This window comes from Neofelis nebulosa, chromosome 5 (assembly GCF_028018385.1).
Source record: "Neofelis nebulosa isolate mNeoNeb1 chromosome 5, mNeoNeb1.pri, whole genome shotgun sequence".
Lineage (NCBI taxonomy): Eukaryota > Metazoa > Chordata > Mammalia > Carnivora > Felidae > Neofelis > Neofelis nebulosa.
In genome coordinates, this window is record NC_080786.1 from 71,596,142 (window position 1) to 71,615,811 (window position 19,670).

At 34.6% G+C, this 19,670-nt stretch overlaps 1 protein-coding gene across 3 annotated transcripts in view; it reads left to right on the forward strand.

The window, feature by feature from the left end:
• Positions 1 to 19,670, forward strand: part of MFN1 (mitofusin 1) — a 52,615-nt gene that overhangs the window by 10,246 nt on the left and 22,699 nt on the right. For all 3 annotated transcript variants that reach the window (XM_058730563.1, XM_058730564.1, XM_058730562.1), the window contains exons 6-16: positions 1,222 to 1,330; positions 2,765 to 2,872; positions 6,784 to 6,937; positions 7,053 to 7,120; positions 13,509 to 13,630; positions 15,308 to 15,434; positions 15,566 to 15,670; positions 15,947 to 16,049; positions 16,183 to 16,412; positions 18,250 to 18,402; positions 19,185 to 19,381. In XM_058730563.1, coding sequence (XP_058586546.1) covers positions 1,222 to 1,330; positions 2,765 to 2,872; positions 6,784 to 6,937; positions 7,053 to 7,120; positions 13,509 to 13,630; positions 15,308 to 15,434; positions 15,566 to 15,670; positions 15,947 to 16,049; positions 16,183 to 16,412; positions 18,250 to 18,402; positions 19,185 to 19,381 — 1,476 coding nt within the window. The remainder of the gene's footprint in view (positions 1 to 1,221; positions 1,331 to 2,764; positions 2,873 to 6,783; positions 6,938 to 7,052; positions 7,121 to 13,508; positions 13,631 to 15,307; positions 15,435 to 15,565; positions 15,671 to 15,946; positions 16,050 to 16,182; positions 16,413 to 18,249; positions 18,403 to 19,184; positions 19,382 to 19,670) is intronic.

Genomic DNA, 19,670 nt, shown 5'->3' on the forward strand with positions numbered 1-19,670 from the left:
TAGCATGTAACACATAAAAATTTAAGTGCTCAATTGCTGCTTGGTTCTCATTTGCTAGATTGTTAAAGAACGCATAAGGTGTTGGTTTTATTTTTTATTGGTTACATAAAGTGCCAGTTTCCCAGTCTAATTCTATTACAAGAAATTTCAAGGATAGCCACTTTGTTTTCCCCCTCTATATTGACTGTAGTTTGGATAAATAGCTGGACCTTGCAGATTGTCTAATTCTAAATAACTAGAGAGATAAAGATAACTCTGATAGGTGAAGTTTTTAACTAGTAATAAATTCATTCTTGAGACCAAGTTTCCCAAAATAACTTTCCTGGACAGTTCACATAACTTTTCATGGTTCAAGAATTAAGTACTTTGGGAATTTTTTTTCAACTCTGCTGATTAGTCTTCATTTACGATGTGTTTTTTGCTACATTGGTGTTTAGTAAAATGATAATGTATATCTAAGTATATCTAATGTATATCTACCAAAAAAGGTAGTTAAATGATTTTTTTTAAAGTTTTGGTATGCTCTTTTGTTTTCTTCAGTTAAAATTTTAGCATTCTCTGGAAACCATGTTGGTTCTGGTGATGAGCTTTTAATTTTGCTTTATTTCATGACCAGACTATATCCATGACCCCCGCCTGTCATCTTGCCACCTTGTTACAGGGATACATCAAACCAGTGTATGGACAGTTGCATTATAATTTTTATGGTATCAATTATATATTAAACTTATGCCTAGCAGAGGGTGTTTTATTCTTTATGCTCACGAGCACTGCAGTATTTACTGAGCTGTACTGGACATGGGTGCTTGCACCTTCATTTTTGTTACCTATTTGCCTGTTTTTTTTCAGTACTTATTTTTCATCCTTTCAGAGCATAAAGATTTGAAAGATTAAAATAGTGACCATGTTACTTGCTTTATCAAAAATTACAAGGTTGTCTTCAGTAAGTAAAATTTTTTAGCACTTGTTGTTAATTGGCTAGGCTCTGAGAGTTCCTTGTCAGCAGAATAAATATAGAAGTTTTTAAAACAGAGACTCACCTTGCCACAAATGCTCTCTTATACATGAGAAAGTAAATCTCTTAGGCTTTGTGCTGAAAACTGGTAGAAATAGTTTTTAGACTTCAAACAATTTATAAAAGTTAAAAGAATTCTTTCTATAATCACATTTTCTTTTTAAAAAATATTATTATATAATACAAGTTTATCTTATTTCCATTAGTCCGGGTACAGATGTCACTACAGAGCTGGATAGCTGGATTGATAAATTTTGCTTAGATGCTGATGTCTTCGTTTTGGTTGCAAACTCTGAATCAACACTAATGAACACGGTAGGATTTAATCATTATTATGTTTGAATGGTAGGAAATGAAATGGTGTCTGTTAATTCTGAAAAGTAAGGGAAATCCAGATCCTGGATTCGAAAGAAGCTCTGGTATCAAGGGAGGGCAAAGGAGTTTGTGTTTCCATGGGACTGAAGAGCTGATTGTGGTCTTGAGTGTTCCCAGAGTATCATTGGGAATCTAGGGCATGATGGCTCTAGTTGCTAGTAAATCTTTATATTCAAGGTGTGATACATGTATGTTGTTGACATTGATTGTGGTTATTTGCCAGTTTCGGAAGGAATGGGCACGAGAATTGTTAGGATGATGACTTAAGCCTTTTGAATAATGTTTAACACTCCCACCTCACCACTGCCCCCCAACCCTCATGTCTGGCAGACAAGGCTTTTCATATTTTTAGTTTTGTCAGCCTTTTCCAGCTTTACCCGTGTACACACTAGGTTCCAGCTTACCTATATGCATTCTAAAGTGCTGTCAGACTTCACAGATTTTTGAGGATGTCTAGAGCCAGACTCATCCCAAATAAACTCGAGTTTATAGGTATCTAATATCCAAACCTATAGTATGATTTTCTTAAAATTGTTATTCCTGGAAAGTATATAAATGGGCAAAGATCATTTATAACCTAGGTGTTACCAGCCAGACCTCTGTTTTGTCACTGTTAGTTGTGTGCCCTCCAATAATCCGTTATCACATAGACCAGGCTACTCTGACAGCACAGACAGTTTATAGTCTGATGATTAAAAAAACAGATCTATGTTTAAAATCTTTGTTAGAGTAACTCCATTATTTGGGTAAACAAACTTTGATGTACATTCTGACTTCTCCGTCTTTGTTTATGCTCTTCTTTGCACACAGTTCTCCTGCTCCCAGCTTCTCATCTTTGAGAAAGCCATTGTCAGTACTTTTAAGCTCTTTATCTTTATCACCACTTTCTTAATGGAGCTTTTTCTAATTGTAGCTAGATATGGTGTCTCTTCTTTGAATAAGCATAGCATGTATTTGCAGCATTTATGGCACATACCTTTCTCTGTTGTTTATTATGATGTACACAGGTCTTAAATTGTTATTAATTTACTTAGTCTAAACATTGAAAGAGATTTGAGGTAGCTTTTTGAAAATATATGTTTATATCCAGCGGTACCTATTGTATTCAGCAAATAGTAGAGACAGATAAATATCTGTTAAATTGAATTTCAGAAAAGACTCATGGCAAGGGCAGAAAATCTTCACTTTTGCCTTCTTACAATATTCTCACCTTTGAGAATCTTAATGTTCAGAGTGCTTTGGGATCCTTTATCAGTGGGCATTAATCACTGTTGTCTAAATGGTTCAAACTTTTAGATTAGAGCTTCAGTTATAAATGTAAATATAAAATAGCTGTTAAAAGTGAACATAACACTGGTATTTGATGTTTTATAGGAAAAGCAGTTTTTTCACAAGGTCAATGAGCGACTTTCCAAACCTAACATTTTCATTTTGAATAATCGTTGGGATGCCTCTGCATCAGAGCCAGAATATATGGAAGATGTAAGTCATTTAAGTTTTGAAATATAGTAATGTACACTGTTATCTGAGAAAACAGTATACCTTATATAATAAAACATCATAAGCAGCTGTTCTCTTACTTGAGAAAAGACTGTAATTATAGAAACCCTGAAGTGGATACGTGATAGAGACCAGAATATTAAGCTACTTTGAAGGAAAAGTCTATTATAGAAGTACCATGTAATCATTTTATTTATTTTTTTTTTTTTTTAATTTTTTTTTTTTAACGTTTATTTATTTTTGAGACAGAGAGAGACAGAGCATGAACAGGGGTGGGGCAGAGAGAGAGGGAGACACAGAATCTGAAACAGGATCCAGGCTCTCAGCTGTCAGCACAGAGCCCGACGCGGGGCTCGAACTCACGGACTGCGAGATCGTGACCTGAGCCGAAGTCGGCCGCTTAACTGACTAAACCACCCAGGCACCCCCATGTAATCATTTTAGATCTTGAAACTTTGTTACAATTTTTTATTAAAGTATAACATACCAGAAAAGTATACAGATCATAAGTGTCCAACTCAAGAAGCAGAACATTCGCAGCACTTCAGAATGCACCCCCTCCATCCTCCGGCAGGGATGAGCACTTAACCATGACTTCTAATGCCCTTGATTAATTTTTTGGTTATTCAGCTTTATGTAATGGAATCATATATAGTATCTACTTTTGTGTCCAGTTTTCTTTTGCTCAACGTTACATTTGTGATATGTGTCCATACCTTTGTGCATAAAGTGCATTTCATTACTGTATATTTCAGCCTATAAATAACTACGTTTGAAATTTATCCAGTCTGCTAGTGATGGCCATTTGGGTAAATTTCCTGAATGTAGCTGTTATGAATAATGCTTCTGTGCACATTCTTATATATGTCTTCTTGGTGCACACAGGTTTATATTTCTGTTGGATATATACCAGTGGTTCTCAGTGTGAAGGATTGGGCATATTTGATCCCCAGGGAATATTTGGACCTGTCTGAAGACTTTTTTTTTTTTTTTTTTTTTTTTTTTTAACGTTTTATTTATTTTTGAGACAGGGAGAGACAGAGCATGAACAGGGGAGGGTCAGAGAGAGGGAGATACAGAATCCGAAACAGGCTCCAGGCTCTGAGCTGTCAGCACAGAGCCCGACGCGGGGCTCAAACTCACGGACCGCGAGATCATGACCTGAGCCGAAGTCGGCCGCTCAACCGACTGAGCCACCCAGGCGCCCCAAGACTTTTTTTTTTTTTAATTTTTTTTTTCAACGTTTTTTATTTATTTTTGGGACAGAGAGAGACAGAGCATGAACGGGGGAGGGGCAGAGAGAGAGGGAGACACAGAATCGGAAACAGGCTCCAGACTCCGAGCCATCAGCCCAGAGCCTGACGCGGGGCTCGAACTCACGGACCGCGAGATCGTGACCTGGCTGAAGTCGGATGCTTAACCGACTGCGCCACCCAGGCGCCCCAAGACTTTTTTTTTTTTTAATGTTTATTTTTGAAGGAGAGAGAGACAGAGCACAAGCAGAGGAGAGGCAGAGAGAGGGAGATACTGAATCTGAAGCAGGTTCCAGGCTCTGAGCTGTCACAGGCAGAGTCTGACATGGGACTCAGACTTACATGCCATGAGGTCATGACCTGAGCTGAAGTTGGATGCTTAACCGACTGAGCCACCCAGGCTCCCCTGAAGACATTTTTGGTTGTCACAGCTCAGGGACGGTGCTACTGGCATCTCCTACTGGAGGCTAGGGGTGCTGTTAAAAGTCCCGTAACACAGATCAGCCCCTCCCAACCAAAGATTTATCTGATTCAAAATGTCATTACTGCAGAGATCAGTAATCTGTGAGTATATATCTAGGAATAGAATCGGTGGATTGCATGTAAATATGCTGTTTCAGTAAACACAGCCCGAGTTTTGTAAAGTGCTTGTACCAGCTTATACTCCCAAGCAGTTTGAGAGTTCCAGGTGATTTATATTCTTGCCAAAACTTGGTATTTTTGTTTTTGTTTTAAATTTTAGTCATGGTGGTGATTTTAGAAACTGCTTTTTTTCTTTTTTAAAAAAAAAATTTAATGTTTATTTTAGAGAGAGAGAAAAAAAACATGAGTGGGGAGGGACGGAGGAGCCACAGAATCTGAAGCGGGCTCCAGGCTCTGAGCTGTCAGCACAGAGCCCGATGCGGGACTCAAACCCATGAGCTGTGAGATCATGACCTGAGCTGAAGTCAGACGCTCAACCCACTGAGCCACCCGGGTGCCCCTAGAAACTTCTTTTTAAAAACAATAGTGTATGTGGTATTTGGTCTGTGATCTATAAAAAATATTTAATTTACTTGATATTTCTTTTTCTGATTTTAATCAGTTTATGTTTATTTATAAAAATAGAAAATGCATAAAAAATTAAAATTTACACTGTCCCATCATTGTACACGTGTTAGATTATTTGCTTTCATTCTTTTCCCCCACCCCCAGAATTGGAATTTTGTTTAATATGAAGCTTTATATCCTTATTTATTTTTGTTTCATGTTTGTTTAATTTTTAGAGAGTGTGTGTGGGGGGGTGGATGCTGAGTGGTGAGGGGAGGTATAGAGAGAGAGGGGAGACACAGAATCTGAAGCAGGCTCTACACTGTCAGCACAGAGCCTGATGCGGGGCTCAAACTCACGAACTGTGAGATCATGCTGTGAGCCCAAAGTCGGGTGCTTAACCGACTGAGCCATCCAGGCGCCCCATATATCCTGCTTTTATTAACTGTTGTATGATTATACTCTTTTCAAATTGGGGTTTCATTTAATCAGAGAATTAGGAAATATCCACAGGTTCTTTTCCATTCCTATTTAGCTTTTTTTTTTTTTTTTTAATGTTTATTTATTTTTGAGAGAGACACACACGGAGTGTGAGCAAGGGAGGGGCAGAGAGAGGGAGACACAGAATCTGAAGCAGGCTTCAAGCTCTGAGCTGTCAGCACAGAGCCCAACATGGGACTCGAACTCACCAACTATGCTATCATGACCTCAGCTGAAGTTGGACACTAAACCAACTGAGCCACACAGGTGCCCCTTAGCTTAGTTTTTATTAAGTCTTAAGATAGAGATTTCTTATCGTAGCCACAATGCTAAAGGCTAGTACTAAACCCTAATTAGTTTCTAACCCTTAGTCCTATTTTTTTTTATTTTTAATTTTTTTAAAGTTTTATTTATTTAAGTAATCTCTATGCCTCCATGGGGCTTGAATTCATGACTCTGAGAGCAAGTGTTTCATGCTCTACTGACTGAGCCAGCCAGATGCCCCTCTTAGTCCTAATTTTAATTACCCAAGTGCTAATCTTAATCCTAACATTGCAGCTCTAATCCCTATCTGATGCATTCTCCCCAAATTTCTCATTTTTTTAAGAAGAAGAGACCGTTTGTGTTCTGATTTCACAATAAAAATGTCTTCATTGTAGCAAGTTAATTGTACTTATATTCTGATACCAAACTTTAATAGCTTCATTGTAGAACATTTGGAAAATAAGCATAAGGAAGAAATAAAATGCCACCTGTGCCTGCATGCCACCTATTAATTTTCACATATGTATACACGTATCATTTTTTGTAGTATAGTCATATCCATCATTAATACAAAATTAAGAACTCTTTCCTATGGCAGTAAGTGTTAATATTTGTCTATAATATGTTTTGTAATGGCTGCATATTTGGTGGTCCATCAGAATTTTAAATGGTCAAGGAAGGATCTTTAAGAGAAAAAGTCTGTCAGCAAGTTTAAAACTTCATTTATTAGAATTTTTGGATTTGTTAAGTATATGGAAACTATTACTATAATATCACTGTGAATGGAGTTTAGTATTACAGGCCTGTAGCTGTCAGCTATATTGTTGTTTAATTACTTGAATTATTTTAGTACCTTGTTTTCTCTAGGTACGTAGACAGCACATGGAAAGATGCCTGCATTTCTTGGTGGAGGAGCTTAAAGTTGTGGATCCTTTGGAGGCACAGAATCGTATCTTCTTTGTTTCTGCAAAGGAAGTTCTTACTGCTAGAAAGCACAAAGCACAGGGGATGCCAGAAGGTGGTATGTATTATTATGGATTGTCTTTCGAAATACAAGTATAGTTATTGAAACAGCATGCTAGAAATCTTAATGTTGCTGTATACTAGGTTTTAAACTCTTTACATAAATATTATAGGTGGGGCACTTGCTGAAGGATTCCAGGCAAGATTACAGGAGTTTCAGAATTTTGAACAAATTTTTGAGGTAGGAATTTTGCAAATGTATTGACTAATACAAAACCCTAGCATTGGTTGGAGAATGATCATAATCTTCTGTTTTTAGTGTTTATCTTTGTCAAATAACCTTTGCTGTTATTTAGTATAGTTTCTGCCACAGCAAGTGAAACAAGTTTGAAGAAAGGAGTTCCCTGCAAAATGGATGATCCGTAAGAATTTAAAACTAAAGATTGTAGTTTCTTATTTTTCTTATATATTTGTATTTAAATGAGAAACTATTTTCTAATATTGTATGTGTTGTGCAATGAGTGAAATTCTCTTTATTCAATAATTTGAGGCAAGATTAAATAAATGTTAATTGCCGTTGGGGTGGATAATAGAGCAAAGTGAAGATCATCTTTTTTCTTCTGTACCATACAGTTTATAGACAGAGAATGTAGTTAATGTCATATTAAGATACAGGTCTTGTACCTTAGGAATCTGGTAGGAACACCTGGGGCACATAACTAATGCGTTTGCAACATTGGGGAGGAAGGATACTGTCTTAATATTTTGGTGTTTTATTCAAAGACATTAAAACATCCTACATTTGACTGAAAAGTTCTTTAGATGTTTATCTTCTAAACTCTTATTTAGGTGTTAATCTTCTAAACTTTTATTTAGCCCTATTTGATCCAGCTCTGCTTAGATTGCATATCCCCTTCTCACCCATGAATGAACACAAAGACTTCAGAACTGAAAAAACTTGCATCTGCAGTTATTCTTCCTTATAAGTAATAACAGCTTTAATATAGTAAGGGTATGAATGTTGAACGTGTTCGGCAGAATTTTTTTAACTAAACATTTATTTGCTCACTATCCCCCATCTTTAATTTGGTGAGTTGGAGACAGACTATTAAGTAGATGAAGACAAAATATTTAAGAAGGAAAGCCCACTAGTAGTTATCAGAGGCCCCTGGGTTATCAGCATATGTCCTCCCAAGCTAAGCTATAGACTACATGAAGTCCCAATCACTCAGACCATTGTTTATATTCTTTCCCTTTCGCTTTCACAAGAGATTCAGTGCTCTCCTTACTCTTTAGATCAGTTATTTCATCCATAGGGAAAATATTGGGAAGAGGATCTATTGTTCTATCTCTTTTGTCTTACTGACCTTTTCTTCTGTGTGTATGTCATTTATTTCTCCTTTCAAATCATACTGTTCTGTTATGCATTTGTAATGTTTTTCATATTGATTCCTGCTACCCAGACAGAATCTCTCCTTGAAGAGGTGGGAATGAGAAGAATAAAAGCTGTGCTGTAGAGCACTAGTTCCTAAACCTTGGCTGATCATGAGAATCACATTAGGTGCCTTAGAGAACTGCAGACTACTGAATTATCCCAGAGACCGATCCAGTGGGGCTAGGATGGACCTAGGAATCCGTAAATATTCAAAGCTCCTCAAGGGATTGGAATAACCAGACAGACCTAGGAATTTTTCTTTTTAATGTTTTTAGAAGAAACTTGGCAGTTTGTTATAATGGTTCACTGGGAATATAAAAATTATGTATGAAAAACTATGCACGAGCTTTTACATAGAGAACATCAGACTTTAGACTTTGAAATTTTTGTTCAGTTAAAAGTATGATAGATTTAATATGAGAATCAGCTAGAAATTATTTGAACTTACCTAAAGAAATCATCAGATGTACAAAAAATTGTTTTGGTGGCCAAAGCATTTTTTGATGATTACATTGACAATTCTTTTCAGCTTTTTTCCCAGAGCTAACATTTGTTACTTCTTAAATCAATTTTGGTAATTTATGACTTCTATAAATTGGTGTATTTCTGAGAATTTATAACTTCGTAGGATAAAATTGTTCATTTTTAAAACTTTTATATTCTTTGATACATACACATGTATATATATTTTTTCAAATATTTACTTATTTGTTTATTTTTGAGAGAGAGCACAAGCAGGGGAGGGGCAGAGAGAGACAGAATGCAAAGCAGTTTTCAGGCTCTGAGCTGTCAGCGCAGAGCCGCCATGGGCTCGAACCCATGAACTGTGACATTGCGACCTGAGCAGAAGTCAGACATTTAATAGACTGAGCCACCCAGGCGCCCCAATGAGTATATATTCTAACTTTAACAGATTTGTCAGTGATTTAACTGCTCTGCTTTATCCTCCAACAACCTAGCCCCAGCCCTTGGTTAATTTTTCCATTCATAAACAGCATTTTTTGGTTTTTATTTAAGTTCTACATTAATCTTTAACCATAGTTTCCTTCTGCTTTTTTTATACTTTTTTTTTTTTAAGTGGAATTGTTTTTTGCTTTTTGTTCTTTAGGAAAGAATTTAGGGCTGTGAATTTGTGATGTAACATTGGGTGTATTCCATGGATTTCAGTATCCAGTTTTCATTGTTTAGTGATTTTTTTTTAGTTATACTTGTTGGTATTTCCTATTCATTACAGGAGATGTTAAGAATCAGATGTTTTGATTCTTTTCATCTAATTTATGGTGATATCTTAGTTTCTATGCATTGTGGTCACAGAATATGGCTTTTATACACATTTTCTCTGTTTTTGAATTCACTTTTTTTTTGGAAGTCTTTAGAAAATTATTTTTGTGGAAAGAAAAATTGTACCAAGTTAATCATTTTTAGCAATCTGATTCTTGCCACAGACTTTTTGAGATTCCCTTGTTTCCAAAGGATCAAAAAACCTTAGGAACATTTATTTAGAGTATCAAGTAAAATAAAGCCTGAAAATTAAACCACTTAAAATCAATCAAGGAAATCAATGTTAATTCTGTCAGTATGCTTTCTTATTGTTTTAAACCTGTATTTGAGCAAGTGTATATTCTAAAGATGATTTAGACATCTGAATTTCTTTGTTCAAATATTTGGCCATTCTTAATAGTTTGGTCATAAAATAGAAAAGAGGTATGTATAAAATAACTCTTTTCTAAAATGTCAGTGAATTTATTATAAAGCACATTTCTGGGACAACTGGTAAGATTTGAAAATTGACCGTGTGCTAGGTTGATAGTATTGACCCAATGATAATGTTCTGAACACGGTAATTATTTTGTGGTTGTATAGGAAAATGACCCAATTCTTTGGGACATATGTTAATATATTTAGTAGTAAAGCTGTGATGTCTGCAAAGAACGGTCAAATTGTTGAGTAGAAACAATATGTATAAAAATACATGTGTATTTCTGTGTCTTATATATAGATGTCTATGTCTTATATAAAGATATAGATATACCTATATCTATGTGGAGAGAGGGGAAAGGTAAACAAATGGGGCTGATTGTTAACACTTGGAATGTTTACTTGAAAGGTATAGTGTGTTATTAGTGTTTTTTCTTGTGTAGTCCTCTTAGTTAAAAGTATTTCAAAATAATAAGTTGGGAGTGATGAATAGCATATTATTATGAGCATCTGCAGTCTGTTACAGGGATTTGACAAATTTGTATGTCCTAATGACACATAAATGTTAATATTTACAAACGTGTAATTATAATTGACTACCAGCTGGCTTCTTAAGATGTTATTAGAAAGTTAGAAAACTATCTTAACTGATATTAGGATTATTGTTTTGGTTCCAGATCTTTAATAAGTTTTAAGATAATCTACAGGATACTCTGACAAGATAGAATTTAAATTGGTTTGGTGTAGTATTTTAACCTTCTCCTTGGAAAATTAGTGTTCCTGATAAAGTAAGTCTGGAAACTGCTGCTTACTGTATATGTTCCCTGTGGGGATTCATAAGCATATTAATGTAGCAAGGGTTCTGAGAAATAATACACTGAAAAACCCTGTATTTAAATTAGCATTTCCCACACTTCAGAATAGAATATTTCTTTTGCAGGTTGACTTGGTATTTTTCTGATCAGGGGGAGCATCAGTGTAGGATACTTCTTAATTGGAAGAAGATTTCCTGCTTTTTTCTTTATATTTATTCATGATTATATGTTTTTAAATCAAGGAATGACTTTTATATTGCCTAATAACTTTTGGAAATATTTTCTTTCTGCTCTAGCTCTAATACTGTGCTGTTATCTACAAATTTTGAGTCTTCATTGCTGATATCTAGATCTGCTTCATCGAGGAACATAGAATTTCTTTTAACCTTTTTTTCTTTTAAAATATTTTTATGCATGGGGCGCCTGGGTGGCGCAGTCGGTTAAGCGTCCGACTTCAGCCAGGTCACGATCTCGCGGTCTGTGAGTTCGAGCCCCGCGTCAGGCTCTGGGCTGATGGCTCGGAGCCTGGAGCCTGTTTCCGATTCTGTGTCTCCCTCTCTCTCTGCCCCTCCCCGTTCATGCTCTGTCTCTCTCTGTCCCAAAAATAAAAAAAAAAAATAAAAAAACGTTGAAAAAAAAAAAATTTAAAAAAAAATAAAATATTTTTATGCTTTTATTAAAATTTTTGTTGCAGTTAATTTGTCAATTTATGAGATACAGTTATTTAAAGAAAAAGCTTTGATTCAGTTAGAAATAAGCAGTTTATACTTTTAAACACTTAATATTGTGTAGTTATTGGTGGGTTTTCTGTAGGTACATACAGAAGGTGCAGGGGCGGGGGGAGGGGGAAATCCCCCCCCCCCCCCAACTTCCTTCAACTAATCTATTCAGGATTAGTGATGTTGAGTGATGTGTAAATAAGCTTAACCCTGAACAAAACTTAGGCTATGCGGTGAAGGAAAGTAATGGGCTTTGAGTTAAGGCTTTATAAACAGTTAACTAAATGAATTACCCTCATGTATCCTTTGGCTAAAGAAGTAAATCTCTTTTATTTTTCATATATCAAAGTACTGAAGAGGACACCTAAACTGGCAAAAGAAATTTTAAGAGTGTTCTCTGTCTTAGTGAAACAGATAATCACTTCAGAGATGTGAAGGCTAACCATAGGTTATAAATAATATATTGAGTGAATGTATAACATACTAATGATTCCAAGATGACAAATACTAGAGTATTAAGTGAATACCTTTTTAAAGTTTGAAAGCTATTTTGACAGAGGATAGTAATTACTACAGTTTTACTACTGGTTACATATAAAAAGAGGTTCAAGAAGATGAATTCATGGAAATTATGGAGATATATACCAGATTTTGAAAAATTCCTCACAGAAAATAAACGCGGCTGCCTACAAAACATCTATGGCAGTTATTGCTGCTGTGACCCAGACAAGCATTTCTTGATGGTTCAAAGACCAGATAGCCTTTCTCTGTAAACTCTTGTAGTTGTTTTTAAATGTTATTTCAGTACAGAATTTGACTTTCTATGAGGTAAAAATGAAAGGACAATTTTAATATGATAATTTTGCTAACATTTAATGATGAATCACAGTAAATATTTTAAATAACAAGTAGCATGCACATTGAAATTGAAACAAAATTGAACAAATTTTACAGTATAAATGTATCCATTACTATATGTGATGCATTCTAACGTATTCTGTTTTAAAAAAAACACTGGTCATGAAACAGATTTGTACAGTAAATGATTTATTAGCTACAATTAGCTTGAAGGTGAAACAAATGAGATAGGGCATCATTGGGACCTGTGTACACAAACTGTAGACCAAGGGCATTAACAGGGATTGTCTCTGAAATAGCTGTAGATATTTTTCTTTTAAAATTTTTTAAATGCTTATTATTTATTTTTGAGAGAGAGAGAGAGAGTGAGTGGGAGGGACAGAGAGAGAGGGAGACACAGAACCTGAAGCAGGCTCCAGGCTCTGAGCTGTCAGCACAGACCCTGACACAGGGTTCAAACTCTCAAACCGTGAGATCATGACCTGAGCCGAAGTCAGACATGTAACCACTGAGCTGCCCAGGCGCCCCGTTCTTTTTTTTTTAATAATTTAAAATATTATTTAGGTTGTTTGTTGCTAAAGAATATCCTTCAAGTTATTCAAGTTTTAATTGGTAGAATTCCTTTATAATAAATAACCTTATGTGAAACATGTCATTCAACTCATTTCTTAAAATGTAGAATTCTAATTCATAGCTCAGTTAAGAACTTTATTAGGTTATCTGTTGTAAGCATGAGAAAAATCAAGATAGAATAGAAGTAGATTAAAGGTAATCAGATAAAATTAGTAATTTTAACAGAGAAGCTTTAAACATTGAAAACAATACCCTGCTTATTTATTTATTTTTAAAAATAGTCAAAAAAACCATTGCACATTACTGTGTAAAATTACACAAAGATACGAACTTGCTGTTAAAGCCCTTTTTACTTTTGATTGCTTGTAGTTTTTTTAACCTTTGTTATTTTAACTTGTGTTTATCATGCATTTACTTTCTGCCTTTATTTATGTTTTGGTTAATGTTACATACAGCAAGTTTTTGTGTTTAAATTCCTGAAAATGTTGGGATGGAATTACAGTAATGTGTTATGGCTTGGGCCCCTCGCAGGAGTGTATCTCGCAGTCAGCAGTGAGAACAAAGTTTGAACAGCACACTATCAGAGCTAAACAGATACTAGATACTGTGAAAATCATAATGGATTCAATAAACGTGGCAGCAGCAGAGAAAAGGTATGAATTCACTTTATTGCAAAATAAAAGCCATTTTGTATCAATATGAATTCCTTAGACTAAGGTTTTAAATTGTTATATTTTAAGTACTTTCATACTAAAGTCAACAATTTACTTGCATGTTTTAAAATGAATATTTGAAATTATAAATATTTATTCTACAACCTCGCATACATCATTTACATTCCTTGGATCTCAGTATTCTCATGAGTAAAATCATAACATATTTCATAGTTTAAAATATGTTTAAAGCAGTGGAAGAACCATTTCTTCAAGAGGAATTTTTTGAAGAAGTCCAAAAAAGAGGTGACCCTCTTTTTTGTTAACATTCAACCTATGACCAATTTTTCATATATTCATACACTGATACCTTGAAATGCCTCTTTGATGCCAGTTGTGGTTTTTTTCATTAACTGGTAAACAAACAAGGTGATATTACCTGCCGGCCAGAAAGTCAGTTTGGTAAGCACTACCCTATATGTCGTATTGTACTGTGCTGTTATTCCATTTATTATCTTGTAAAGACAAAAATGAATGCATGAAATTGCCACCATTATTGAAGAAAAGGGTAGTTCTCACAAAGTTGGTACACTTGCAACAAAGATGATGTTATTAGATATGATGATAGTTAACAGTGTTCAGCCTTAATTATACCATCAGTGGGTTTCAGCCAAAGAAAGGAAAGTTATAAAGCATCAAAGATTAAGTTAAAGATGACATTAAATTGGGAATTTTAAAAGCATTTGATCTTACTGGGAAAACAAACACTTATACCTAAATCTATTGCCTAATGTTGCACTTTTAGTGGAATGCATTATGTACAGAATTAGAGATTTTCCAGCACATAAAACACAAGACTGAGATCTCAGGCTGACCTCAGGCCCTGCCCACTGTTTCTGTATGGGATTGTGTTGCCCATTTACACCCCTTTCAGCTCAATTGCTTTATTACAGTAGCCAAAGTGAGTATTTGGTCCACCAATTGACCTTAATATTCTTAATTTTAAAAATTCAGGACATTGAACTAAACATGCCACAAAGAAGATGTGATTTGAGGATGTTTTGTATCATCATGTCTTGGGAACTCTTAGCTAAAGATAATTTAAAAGTGTCTCAGGTCTTTGTTTTCCTATACCATCCGGTAGTTGACGAATCTCTATAAAAGCCAGATAGTAGATATTTTAAGCTTTGTGGGTCATCTGTTTCTTTTGCAGCTACTCAGTTTTTCAGTTTTAGAGCAAAGGTAGCCATGTATGAATGGTCATAGCTATATCCTAAGAAAACCTTAACAAAAACTAGCAGCTGGCTGGATTTGGCTTTCAGGATGTCATTTGCTAACCCTTGTTTATTAAATGAAGTCAATACTGAGTTTTGTTTTATTTTGACTGTTCATATCTGTGTTTGGAGAATCCTTCCTAATTCTTAGTGGGGGGGGGGGGTGGATTCTTTGTGGGATTCAGGTACTTCATGGGCAGAGAGACAAAGTAGTTTATATCCAGTCTTCTATAAATATTTTAAGATGAAATATTATTTGAATCCTTTTAGATGTTGAAAATACAAGATTATTTTTCTTGTTATCATGCTAACAGATTGTTCAGTGCATAAGTAAGTACCCTCACTTAACTGCTTTGGGACTTTAATATATCCTAAGAATTAATTACTCTTCATACTATAATAGGGTTTATTCAATGGAAGAGAGGGAAGATCAAATTGATAGACTGGACTTTATCCGAAACCAGATGAACCTTTTAACACTGGATGTTAAGAAAAAAATCAGGGAGGTTACAGAGGAGGTGGCAAACAAGGTGGGTTGGTGAATTTATGATTAAAATTTCTGGGAAGGGGGGCACCTGGCTGGCTCAGTGGGTGGGGTATTCAATTTAGTTTTTGGAGTAATTGGTAATCTTGTTTAATTTTTTTAACTTCGTATTTTCAGGTGTCATGTGCAATGACAGATGAAATTTGCCGACTGTCTGTGTTGGTTGATGAATTTTGTTCAGAGTTTCATCCTACTCCAAGTGTATTGAAAGTATATAAAAATGTAAGTTAAATTGTATTTAAAGTTATTTAGATACAGTTTCCTCACCTTATTGTACATTTATATTTAGTGGTATAGCATCTTCATGGCAACCAGCTTATGATTAAAGTGTTACACCTCCTGTGTACTCTTGTGATAATTACACTACTATGTATACAGAACACGCAGAAAAGTTATCCTCTAAGGATAAGATTTAGCATTTACTACATTTTTAAAGTTTTTGTAAAATCTATGTATGTTCTAGAGAAAAAATAATGGGCACATTTATCATGTTAACAGGAGTTAAATAAGCACATAGAAGATGGCATGGGAAGAAATTTAGCCGATCGGTGCACAAACGAAGTCAATGCTTCAATGCTTCAATCCCAGCAAGAAATTATTGGTAATATTTATATCTACAAGTTTATGTGTATTTTTTTATTTCATTGATAAAGGGTTTATTTTCCTTTAGGTTTTTTATACAACATAAAACATTATTTACTGTCATTTCTTAAATATAATTTTGTTTTGTCTAGAAAATTTGAAACCATTACTTCCAGCTGGTATACAAAATAAACTACATACACTGATTCCTTGCAAGAAATTTGATCTCAGCTATGACCTAAATTGCCATAAGTTATGTTCAGATTTTCAAGAGGATATTGTATTTCGTTTTTCCCTGGGCTGGTCTTCCCTTGTCCATCGTTTCCTGGGCCCGACAAATGCTCAGAGGGTGCTGCTAGGATTATCAGAGCCCATCTTCCAGGTATCCTTTTTTTTCTTTTTTTTTGAGTAAGCTTTTTATTTGATTATTGCTCTACTACACAGTTACGTATCTTTGATTCTATGAGTTGAGATTCTCCTTTTTATTTTGCTTATGTGATTTTCCCTAATAGAACTTCCTGTGTCTAATTTGCATATTTATGATTTAATGTCTATCAAATAGAGCCATTTCTGAATTAGGCAGACTATGCAAAGGGAGAGGTAATCCCAGCATTTTCATCCAGTACTGTTATAGGTTGTTCCACATTTGTTTTTGAAATGGGTTTTTATTTTCTCAGAAGTTTTTGTTTTCAAATAAAATTGAAGTTTTGACTTCAAATAAATTAGATTAATACAAACATTTTTTTAAAAAGTTTTGAATCTATCAATTTGATAATTTTTCAGAAAATTTATGGAGTTGTAAAACCGTCACCACAATGTAGTCGTAGAACCTGTCACCTTCAAATGGTACCGTTGTGCCCATTTGTAGTCCATCAGTCATACCTACCTTCAGCCCTATTGCTAGTTAGCTTTCTGTAACTATCATATTTTGCCCTTTCTGGACATTTCCTATAAATGGAGTCATTAAAAATGTGGCATTTTGTGACTGGCATCTTTCACTTAGCATAGTATTTTCAAGATTCATCATCATGGTACATGAATGTTGTAGCATATATAAATATTCCATTTTTAATGGCTGAATATTCCATTATAGATACCACACATTTTATTCATCCATCAGTTGATGGACACTTGAGTTGTTTGTACTTTTTAGCTACTGTGAATAATGATGCTCTGAACACTCATGTACTATTTTTTTTTTTTTAGCATTTATTTATTTTTGAGAGATTATGAGTGGGAGAGAGGCAAAGAGGGAGGGAGACACAGAATCTGAGCTGTCAGCACAGAGCCCGATGTGGGGCTCGAACCCACGAACTGTGAGATCATGACCTGAGCTGAAGTTGGATGCTTAACCGACTGAGCCATCCACGTGCCCCTCATGTACTGTTTTTATGTGGGCATCTGTTTTCATTTCTCTTGAGTATATACCTAGGAATGAAATTGCTGGGCCAATCGGTAACTCCATGTTTAACTTTCTGAGGAACTGCCAAACTGTTTTCCAAATCAGCTACGCTATTTTCTGTTACCAGCTATTTCTCAACATTCTCATCAAGACTTGTTATTGTCCGTCTTTTTTATTCAGTGGGTGTGAAATGGTATCTCATGTACCATTGATTTGTATTTCCCTAATGACTAAAGAGTTTGAACATCTTTTTATGTGCTTATATTAGCCATTTGTATATCTTATTTTGTGAAATGTCTATTCAGATCATTTGCCCATTTTTAAATTGGGTTATTTGGCTTCTTATTAACTTGCAGGAGTTCTGTATATATTCTCTAGATACAAGTCCTTTGTCAGATGATATCCAAATAAGTTTTTTTAGTCTGTGACTTGGCTTTTAAGCCATTTTCTTATGGTATATTTTGAAGTGTAGAAGATTTTAATTTTTAAGTCCAATTTTTTTTAAGGATGTGTTTTTGGTGTGAGAATTTTAAAATATGGTTTTAATTCCTCTTGAGGGTTGAGGGCCTACTATAGTGTGAAATATAGTGTGAAAATTCATTATTTGTCGTGATATCATTGGCTCAATATTGGTCACAGAAAATAATTTTCAGGCCATTTTTATTTTCTTAATGTATTTATTGGGAACTCATTGGAGTCATTCTTTTTATAGATTTACTACTGTAATTATAAAAGAAATACAATAGAACTTTATAAATGTAACTGTACCATTTATAGTGGTTTAATTACAATAATCCTTTTTCCCCAACCTTACCAGCTCCCCAGATCTTTAGCTTCTACTCCCACTGCTCCTACTAATCCAACAACGCCAGACAATGCATCACAGGAAGAACTCATGGTTACCTTAATAACGGGATTAGCTTCTCTCACATCTAGAACTTCTATGGGCATCATCGTTGTTGGAGGGGTGGTAAGAAGTCCTTTTTAGCATAATTAAAATTGGAATTTGTGCAGAGCTTTTTGTTAGATCATGAAAAGAAAGGTATATTTACTTTTATTTCCAGGATCTATAAAATGACACGAAAAGTTGTTGGTTAAATTAGTGAATAAAGAGGAATTTCACAGGTCTGATCTTAAGTTTTTAAAACTATATATTTTAAAATTTAACTACAGTTGACCTATAACATTGTATTGGTTCTAGGCATACAACATAATGATTTCATAAAAGCGGATATTGCAAAATGATTTCCACCGTATAAATTTTTACCAAATACTTCTTTAGGGAGAAAAATACCACCAACTAACTAGTCCTTTAAACAGTGCTTATTTTCACATTACAGCACATAAAGAAATGATATTTGTACATTGGTGTAATAAGAATGATCCAGGTTCCTTATCTAGCCTTCTCTGAATACCAAAGGGATCTGCCTTCACGTATTAAAGATTAGTAGTAGTACATATATGTAAAGTATTTTTTCACATCATTAACAATATGAGTTTGCTTGTTTTGGTTTTTTAAAATCTGTGACCTAAAAAAAAAAAAAAATTCACATGCCTTTTTGAGATAACATTAGATCAATTTACCAAATAAATGTCTGGCAGGTTATAAAAGTTCTTGTCTGATATTTGTTTAAAAATGGATCTGAGTCAAAGATCTTTAGGGAGCTGATGCGTTTGCTAAAATGCCTTAATATACAATGCCCCTAATGGTGATTTTCTTTCTCAAAGTAGCCTATGAATTTATCTTTACAGATTTGGAAAACCGTAGGCTGGAAACTCATATCTGTTTCATTAAGTATGTATGGAGCTTTGTATCTTTATGAAAGGCTGACCTGGACCACCCGTGCTAAGGAGAGAGCCTTTAAACAGCAGTTTGTGAACTATGCAACTGAAAAACTGCAGATGATTGTCAGCTTCACGAGTGCAAACTGTAGCCATCAAGTACAACAGTAAGTTGGAAGATGTGTCTTTGTTTCCTTTTTTTGTTTTAATTATTGAATTAAATTTATGAATTTAATATTCATAAATATTGAATAATTTGAAATATTGAATATTGAATATTCATAAATATTGAATCATAAAATAATGAATTTAATTATTGAATTATTGTGCATGTAAAAAATGCACAAGCAAAAGTACTGCTCAAGGAACTATCACAATGTGAACACACTTTGTAATCACCACCAAGGTGAAAAAATCGAATGATACCAACCAAGTAGGTTCAAAAATGCGTAACGA